This window comes from Procambarus clarkii, chromosome 4 (genome assembly GCF_040958095.1).
Source record: "Procambarus clarkii isolate CNS0578487 chromosome 4, FALCON_Pclarkii_2.0, whole genome shotgun sequence".
NCBI classification, from domain to species: domain Eukaryota; kingdom Metazoa; phylum Arthropoda; class Malacostraca; order Decapoda; family Cambaridae; genus Procambarus; species Procambarus clarkii.
Window position 1 is genome coordinate 59127042 of NC_091153.1, and position 10053 is coordinate 59137094.

Consider the following 10053-nt stretch of genomic DNA (forward strand, 5'->3'; position numbering starts at 1 on the left):
CATACGCATATCCAGGTTTATATTCCCCAATGATCTTTGGCAGGTGGAGTCCGGATTTCTTGGCGTTTACAGTTTCGATCAGTTTGTTGACCTTTGCTTTTAATTCGGCTGTAGTGTCCTTCGTTACCCTTTGGAACTTAGTTTGGTCAGAGAGTATGATGTTCATTTTCGCCAGATATTCGTCTTTTTTAAGAATGACATATATTGGCGACTTGTCACCTCTCCTGACAACTATCTCCTTGTTCTCACGAAGGCTTTTAGCTGCCGCTTTAAGCTCGGGGGACAGTATGGTGCTTCTGTAGTTGCCTCGATTCTTTCCTCCTTCTGCAATAAGTTCTGCTTGTAAGGTATCTTTGGTAGTGACCTTCTTTTGTGTCTCGAGGTCGAATATGTCGTCCAACAGAATTTCCAACTCTACTTTCCGGGCCATTTCACTCGGTCTGGACATAACATGACAGTTTATGCCCAGATTTAGGAGAGTGACTTGGTCCTCAGTGAGGTTAATTCCTGCAAGGTTCAGGAAGCCATCTCTTGGTCGTGGAATTGCCATAGGTCCTCCATATAATGTTGTTAGTTTCTTGATAATCCTTGTTTCAGTGCTGAGGTGATGTTGGTCTGTGAGGATGTCGAGGTGTTGTTCAAAAGGGGATGCATAAGCAACAGGGCTCCATTAAGGAACATATAATCTCTTCCCATAACCAAACCATCGCCAGAGAAATCCTAGTAAACAACACAGAAATCATCGATAGATACAGCGATAGCAGGCGGCTTGACGTTTGCGAGGCACTACACATCAAGAAGTCAACACCAGCAATCAACAGCCAATTATTGCACAACTATATTCTACCCACCTCAAGACTCCGCTCCAATATAGAAGCATCAAGAAATATGGACCAATAGGCTTTCTACAAACACTTCTATTCAATACCCATTGTTTCTGTTCTGTCTTGTGTTGATACTTTTAATACCCTATTAATATCCCCTCCTGTTCTGTCTTGTGTTAATGCCACATCACCCTTCCCACCTCACTCAAATGTAGATATAAAATCAGAGATACGTTCTAATCAGTTGTGTATTTGTGAAGTCTTTGAAAATGTAATAAGTTTTACGAAACGCGCCCGTGTCGCGTCAGACTAGGAATAAAAATGAATTTTGGAGAAGTGATTTTTGATTTACCTCCAACAGTGAAGCGTAATGTACGAAAGATTGAGAAAATTCGTGTTAGAATTATTAATCTTACTTTTTCGGTCATATTTAATAATATATGTCTACAGGAAAGACTGCTACCAAAATATACTAATATTAAAGTGCACGACCCAGCAGCAAGGAATCAAGCCTTCACGATAAAATATCGCCAGGATCTGATTCGTGATCAGATATACAAGGCAGAGAATGAAATCAAAGACAACAAAACGCAACTACTTCATGCTACAAACGAGTGGAGAAATAGCAACATCGACCATAGTATCCGTACCCGCATTGAACAACACCTCGACATCCTCACAGACCAACATCACCTCAGCACTGAAACAAGGATTATCAAGAAACTAACAACATTATATGGAGGACCTATGGCAATTCCACGACCAAGAGATGGCTTCCTGAACCTTGCAGGAATTAACCTCACTGAGGACCAAGTCACTCTCCTAAATCTGGGCATAAACTGTCATGTTATGTCCAGACCGAGTGAAATGGCCCGGAAAGTAGAGTTGGAAATTCTGTTGGACGACATATTCGACCTCGAGACACAAAAGAAGGTCACTACCAAAGATACCTTACAAGCAGAACTTATTGCAGAAGGAGGAAAGAATCGAGGCAACTACAGAAGCACCATACTGTCCCCCGAGCTTAAAGCGGCAGCTAAAAGCCTTCGTGAGAACAAGGAGATAGTTGTCAGGAGAGGTGACAAGTCGCCAATATATGTCATTCTTAAAAAAGACGAATATCTGGCGAAAATGAACATCATACTCTCTGACCAAACTAAGTTCCAAAGGGTAACGAAGGACACTACAGCCGAATTAAAAGCAAAGGTCAACAAACTGATCGAAACTGTAAACGCCAAGAAATCCGGACTCCACCTGCCAAAGATCATTGGGGAATATAAACCTGGATATGCGTATGGAAATGTCAAGACGCACAAGCCTGGAAACCCACTTCGGCCAATCATTAGCCAGATACCCACACCCACGTACAGACTGGCAAAGCGACTCAACGGCCTGCTGACTCCTTATGTTCCTTGCGCCTTCAGCCTGAAGTCTCCAAAAGAATTTGTGGACTTACTGCGGGGCACACGGGCCACAGGGATAAGAGCCTCGTTGGACGTAGAATCGCTGTTTACCAACGTACCTGTGGACGAGACAATCGGAATGATAGCCGACAGAGTGTATCGTGATCCAGCCTGTACTCCTCTTGACATGCCAGAAAGTATTCTGAGGAAACTACTCCAAGCTTGTACTAAAGAGGCACCCTTCTTGAGCCCGGATGGGCACATGTATAAGCAAGTAGATGGGGTCGCCATGGGTTCTCCCCTAGGTGTCCTGTTTGCAAACTTCTACATGGGTACCATCGAGCAAAAAGTCTTAGTCGACATGAACTTGAAACCGGCCATATACTGCAGGTATGTTGACGACATTTTTACACAGGTACCTGATGTCAGACATCTGCAGAAGCTGAAGGAGGCATTTGAGCAGAGTTCCGTGCTGCGTTTCACTTACGAGACGGAAAAGGATGGGAAGCTGCCTTTTCTAGATGTAACAGTCATGGAAAAGGGCGGAGGTTTCCACACTGCAGTCTACACTAAGGAAACAAACATAGGAATGTGCCTAAATGCCAACAGCGACTGCCCTGACAGGTACAAGAGGAGTGTTGTTAACGCATACGTCGACCGTGCTCTCAGCCACAGCTCAGAATGGAAGCAAGTCGACGAAGAACTCTGTAGGGTAAGGCAGGTCCTAGTCAATAACGGCTTTTCCAATGGTTTCATCGAAGACATCATAAGAAGGAAAGTGAAAAGCCATGCAACCTCTGAAGAGACAACTAACACAACACCTATACCCCCTATTAGACTATTTTACAGGAACTTCTTTTCCACAGCTCATAAAACGGAGGAAAGGGTCCTGAAAGATATTGTTAATAGAAACGTTATCCCTACAGACAAAAATCAGAGGATACAACTGACGATTTACTATAAAACCAGAAAAACGGCCAGCCTACTCATGAGAAACTCTCCAGACACAAAACAGAACGCTTTAAAAGAGACTAATGTCGTCTATGCCTTCAAATGCCCACTTGGGGACTGTAAGCTCCAAAAAACCCAGTATATAGGCAAGACAACAACATCTCTTTCTAGGCGTTTAACGATGCATAAGCAACAGGGCTCCATTAAGGAACATATAATCTCTTCCCATAACCAAACCATCGCCAGAGAAATCCTAGTAAACAACACAGAAATCATCGATAGATACAGCGATAGCAGGCGGCTTGAAATTTGCGAGGCACTACACATCAAGAAGTCAACACCAGCAATCAACAGCCAATTATTGCACAACTATATTCTACCCACCTCAAGACTCCGCTCCAATATAGAAGCATCAAGAAATATGGACCAATAGGCTTCCTACAAACACTTCTATTCAATACCCATTGTTTCTGTTCTGTCTTGTGTTGATACTTTTAATACCCTATTAATATCCCCTCCTGTTCTGTCTTGTGTTAATGCCACATCACCCTTCCCACCTCACTCAAATGTAGATATAAAATCAGAGATACGTTCTAATCAGTTGTGTATTTGTGAAGTCTTTGAAAATGTAATAAGTTTTACGAAACGCGCCCGTGTCGCGTCAGACTAGAAATAAAAATGAATTTTGGAGAAGTGATTTTTGATTTACCTCCAACAGTGAAGCGTAATGTACGAAAGATTGAGAAAATTCGTGTTAGAATTATTAATCTTACTTTTTCGGTCATATTTAATAATATATATATATATATATATATATATATATATATATATATATATATATATATATATATATATATATATATATATATATATATATATATATATATATATATTATTATAGACTGTGGGTTGGTTGGTGTTGTCGTCGTTGATCCTTATCTATGGACAACCCAACCCACAACTCGGTAGAGTGCTTATACTAGGAGATCACCCTTGGCGCTTCTGGCTCTTGGAGAGGGGCTCAACGTCACACGTTTAGGGGATGCGGCTCCAACACTTAGCCTCGTTGTCACGTGCACACACCCACTCGATCCGCAGTGACTCCCCACTCTCCCCTCAGGTAATATGATCTCCTCGATCCCCTTTTGGCTTATTAGTATTACCTCCTACCCTGTCCACAGCAGTGGTTCTTGGTTCTTTCTCTCTTTCTCTCTCCTTTACTACCTCCTGGGAAGCCTCACTAGGACAAGGGCAAACACCAGCAAATCGTGATACATTTACTGGACAAAGCACATACACAATACATACACACATATAATAATAATGAATCCTATACTCTATAATATTACAATCAGGTTGCACTCCAACACCATCAGAACTCTATTATCAGCTTATCAAGTGGTATCCTATCTCCTGGTTCACCACCTGATACTATCAACCTCCTCAAGTTGATCAAGTCTACATACACTGGTGCACCATCAGCAAGATAATATTTATATAGAAAATCAGCATTTGAATGCAATAACATATATCAGTATAAATGTTCATTGATACACAACAATGGTCAATCGATCACTGTCAGTCCTGGAACGCATACGTCTGTAGGTAATCCAGCCTACGACTGTAACTCTAAACTTCAGTGTAAAACACTCCTTGACATCAGAATACCAACAATCACTCACCTCTCACTGCGTCTTGCACGCTACTGACAACCAAACACTATCAACTCCCTACAAGTAATCCACCAGTACTTCCCTTCCACCTCTGGAAGTTCACTACCCTAATATCTTTAGGTTCTTCCGGGCTTCACTACCAGGATCCTCTGCAGCTCCTCCAGGCTGCTATCATGAAGTTTTCTTGAGCAACTAAGGTGCTTCACCCTTCTGATAGGTTCCTCCACAGCTCTCTTGGCTGCTACACCACCTCTACAGAAGCACGTGACACTCCTCTTCACTGCTTCTCCTCACAGCTCGAGGTCCTCTGCTTCACTACCTTGGAGTCTCATCAATTACTTCATCTAGGCTGGCTTCGAAGTTCTCAGCAACTTCTTCCCCAAAGACAAACCTGCAACCCATCGACACTCCAATAAAAATGTTCCCCTTTAACACATAAACAAAAATAATCACACAATATGTTTGCCTCAAATCTCTATCTGTTCTCTACCTACAGTGAGAGTGGACTCCCCCGTTTTGGGCGGGTCCATACTCCACCTCGCCCGGCGGCGGTTCTCACTCGCTGGGAGGGTCTTCCTCGTCAGGAGCCGGGCTCCCTCAGTCGTCGGTCAGAGCTCAGAGGGGGTGGACGTCGCTCCGTGCTCCTCCCTCTTCACTCTCCTATTTCAGGCCTTCTGCCTTATTAAAACATGTCTAACTTATAAATAAACATTGCTACTGTCGCTGGGCACACGACCAACTACAAGCAATCACTATGAACTGGCGTATATCGTGCTTACCACAGATTAACTGATCGAGGGCGCTTTCCCTCTGACGGCGTCTGGTCAGGGCGCTCCACACAGCCCACGAAAATGCCTCTGAGCAGCTTATTAAACTCTCCTCGCCGTCCAAGACTTGACACCACAACGTTCTCAGCTCAATTCCACAGCTGGCACGTCTGCACACTTCTCTTCTCTTAGAGATATATCACTAGGGGTTCCCTTCTGACGGGAGCTCAAACGGAGCGCGGCTTCCCCCTGCGATGTCTGGCACTCAAGTGAGGTCAAGGTCCTCCGGAAGCGAGCCTCACGCCTCCAGCAAAATGTCCACATCTCCTAGCCAGTCATCTATATGTTTCCTTCTTCACTGCCCATAATCTTAAATTGTTCATTGAATCCACCATACCATTTTTCATATGGGTTATCACCTCAATATTTGCTAGACCTTCTAGTTAGGTCAGGCTTGCTGAATAACTCTCAAGGAGGGAGACTCGTTTCTCCTGCAGGCTGAGATCATAAATATATATATATATATATATATATATATATATATATATATATATAATATATATATATATATATATATATATATATATATATATATATATATATATATATATATATGTATATATTCATAAAGTATTTGTTAAATGGACCATGACAGTAGTAGTGGGCATCCATCAGTCTCACGAGACTACGGAGTTGCGCTCTGGTTGTCGGTCTGGAGTAACCTAGCTCTCCAGGGCGCAAAGCCATGGTAGGTTGATACGGAGAAGCTGTTACCCATGCAGCAGGTCCCCCTCTCTACGGCGCCGAAAGTCTCCAATGGAAATGCAAACGCCAATACGATTGGTTCACAGTAAAAACAACACAAAATCGGCTAATATTTGTTCACCCGGTCTATGGACCGTCACAATAAAATAAGACAACAAAACCCAACCTCCCAATATTCGTTCACCGTCACTATGGACCGTCACACCGTCACTATGGACCGTCACACCGTCACTATGGACCGTCACAGTAAAACAACAATGTAATAACAAATCTAATTTAAACTTTTAAATTGAAATTTAGGCTCATAACATTCCCACTTTCAGAGGAATCATGTTAGAGCTACATTTTGCTCCCGAAATTGACGACCTGAAAAGTGCTGAATGACTAAACTTAGCCCCATCTGGAACGTAAAGTTCGAAGGTAGCTAGGCAGATCTTTCAAGATTTTGTGAATGTGTTACAGTAAAGAAATCCCAGTAAAGAAAGCCAGCCAGTAAAGAGATCCCAGTATAGAAGTCCAGCCAGTAATCACTAGAGTTGGAATCCTGAGTCCGAGACTCAAGATCTTCACCCATTTAAAGTCAAAGTATTTTTTATTAACATATTCAGGTAAATTTATGCAGCTCCCCTAAACTATATGAAGGGTTACATAGTGTCAAGAACTAGCTATGTGCTGCTAAAAATCCCCATTTCACAGAATATTTAGTCGTACAGGGTCATGTGATCAGTAGCGTGCTCTGGCGAATTTTGGGTGCGTTATGAGGATATCCTCAAGCACACGAGAGGTAATAAAGCTCCAGGTACCGTGTACCGGCAGGTCTGAAGACTCCAGTGAAAGTAATAGTCAAATTAGGTACCGAACACTAGTTGCTTTCTCGTCTTGTTCATTTTGCTCAAGCCTGCGGCCATGAGCTTAGGAATAGTAATATAATATGATAATGACAAGTGGCATTGATGATGCTGACATTGATGACAATGGTGGTGATGACATTGGTGGTGATGACAGTGGTGGTGATGACAGTGGTGGTGATGACAGTGGTGGTGAAGACAGTGAGGTTGATGACAGTCGTGGTGATGACAATGGTAGTGATGACAATGGTGGTGATGACAATAATGGTAATGACAGTGGTGGTGATGACAGTGGTGGTGAAGACAGTGAGGTTGATGACAGTCGTGGTGATGACAATGGTGGTGATGACAATGGTGGTGATGACAATAATGGTAATGACAGTGGTGGTGATGACAATAATGGTAATGACAGTGGTGGTGATGACGATAATGGTAATGACAGTGGTGATAACAGTGGTGGTGATGACAATAATGGTAATGACAGTGGTGGTGATGACAGTGGTGGTGATGACAGTGGTGGTGATGACAATGGTGGTGATGACAATAATGGTGATGACAGTGGTGGTGATGACAGTGGTGGTGGTGATGACAATGGTGGTGATGACAATAATGGTGATGACAGTGGCGGTGATGACAATAATGGTGATGACAGTGGTGGGGATGACAGTGGTGGTGATGACAGTGGTGGTGATGACAGTGGTGGTGATGACAGTGAGGTGATGACAATAATGGTGATGACAGTGGTGGTGATGACAATAATGGTGATGATAGTGGTGGTGATGACAGTGGTCGTGATGACAGTGGTGGTGATGACAGTGGTGGTGATGACAATAATGGTGATGACAGTGGTGGTGATGACAGTGGTGGTGATGACAGTGGTGGTGATGACAGTGAGGTGATGACAATAATGGTGATGACAGTGGTGGTGATGACAATAATGGTGATGATAGTGGTGGTGATGATAGTGGTGGTGATGACAGTGGTGGTGATGACAGTGTTGGTGATGACAGTGGTGGTGATGACAATAATGGTGATGACAGTGGTGGTGATGACAGTGAGGTGATGACAATAATGGTGATGACAATAATGGTGATGACAGTGGTGGTGATGAAAGTGGTGGTGATGACAGTGGTGGTGATGACAATAGTGGTGATGACAGTGGTGGTGATGACAGTGGTGGTGATGACAGTGAGGTGATGACAATAATGGTGATGACAGTGGTGGTGATGACAATAATGGTGATGACAGTGGTGGTGATGACAGTGGTGGTGGTGATGACAATAATGGTGATGACAGTGGTGGGGATGACAGTGGTGGTGATGACAGTGGTGGTGATGACAGTGGTGGTGATGACAGTGAGGTGATGACAATAATGGTGATGACAGTGGTGGTGATGACAATAATGGTGATGATAGTGGTGGTGATGACAGTGGTCGTGATGACAGTGGTGGTGATGACAGTGGTGGTGATGACAATAATGGTGATGACAGTGGTGGTGATGACAGTGGTGGTGATGACAGTGGTGGTGATGACAGTGAGGTGATGACAATAATGGTGATGACAGTGGTGGTGATGACAATAATGGTGATGATAGTGGTGGTGATGATAGTGGTGGTGATGACAGTGGTGGTGATGACAGTGTTGGTGATGACAGTGGTGGTGATGACAATAATGGTGATGACAGTGGTGGTGATGACAGTGAGGTGATGACAATAATGGTGATGACAATAATGGTGATGACAGTGGTGGTGATGAAAGTGGTGGTGATGACAGTGGTGGTGATGACAATAGTGGTGATGACAGTGGTGGTGATGACAGTGGTGGTGATGACAGTGAGGTGATGACAATAATGGTGATGACAGTGGTGGTGATGACAGTGGTGGTGATGACAGTGGTGGTGATGACAGTGGTGGTGATGACAGTGGTGGTGATGATAAGTCTGATAACAATAACTTTGGCAAGGCAAAAATAGTATAATGTGCTCTTTAATATGACAATTTATTGTTTATTTTTTTGTTTTTGTTTTTTGGCTTTCTTGAAGATTCGGTGAGATGTGGGCCTTGTAGCGCTGTCGGGTCGCAGGCGAAAGGGTCTGGGTTCCGTTCTTACGCCAGAACGGAAGTCTTTGGGCACCGTTTCATTTCGCCTCATATCTCTGTTCACCTAGCAGTAAACAGCATCCCGGGAGTCAGAACACTATTGTGGCTAGCATCCTGGGAGAGTCAGTGATTGGTCTAGGGGTAACGTATGTTAGTGTAATATACGCTTATTGTCCCCCTTAGCCAAGGGAACTTTGCAAAGTTTAGGGGGAAATGGAACTTGACTAAATTGGCATAGGAAAGGAGGTTGGCTAAGTTAGCGTGGGAAAGGGCTTGGCTAAATGGCGGAGGAAAAGAGTTTGGCTAAGTTAGCGGGGATAATCAATGAGGACGCCGGGTGGGGGGGGGGGGGGGGGAGAAGTAGCCAAGTTGGCGGAAATGTAAATGATTACAATGATTTGGGTGAGAGTAACCCGATCGGAGGGAGTTGAACATTACGAGGGCATTAGTTGGGCGATGTTGTAAATCAATCCCGAGACGCGGGGCTGTAAATGAATTTAACAAATAGGTAAATCGTCGGGAAATGTAAATCACTGGACGGGAGGCGAGGAAGCAGCTGACGTGTATTGTAAATGACACTGGGGAACGGAGCTAACTAAACTCGGGGCTGTAAATGACAGGTGAATTCGAAAGGAGAATTGTTAGTTACCGAGAGCGTAAATAGTCGAGGTGGTTGTAAATAAGTTTGTGGTGGGGAGTCGGGCAGTAAACAAGACCAGAGAA

General features: G+C 43.7%; 1 protein-coding gene across 1 annotated transcript; it reads left to right on the forward strand.

Annotated features, from left to right (window-relative positions):
• The first annotated feature begins 7320 nt into the window (after positions 1-7320).
• LOC138371893 (germ cell nuclear acidic protein-like) lies at positions 7321-9554 on the forward strand. The gene is made up of 2 exons (XM_069336941.1): positions 7321-7942; positions 9514-9554. Exons 1-2 carry the CDS (start codon positions 7321-7323, stop codon positions 9552-9554), a joined length of 663 nt encoding a protein of 220 aa, XP_069193042.1.
• The last annotated feature ends 499 nt before the right edge of the window (positions 9555-10053 follow it).

What these genes read in the sequence shown, in the direction of transcription:
- LOC138371893 (XM_069336941.1), top strand. Translation starts at nt 7,321, where the DNA reads ATGACAAGTGGCATTGATGATGCTGACATTGATGACAATGGTGGTGAT. An exon ending in TGACAGTGGTGGTGATGACA is followed by an intron (nt 7,943 to 9,513) that starts GTGAGGTGATGA and finishes TGTCCCCCTTAG; the next exon opens with CCAAGGGAACTTTGCAAAGT.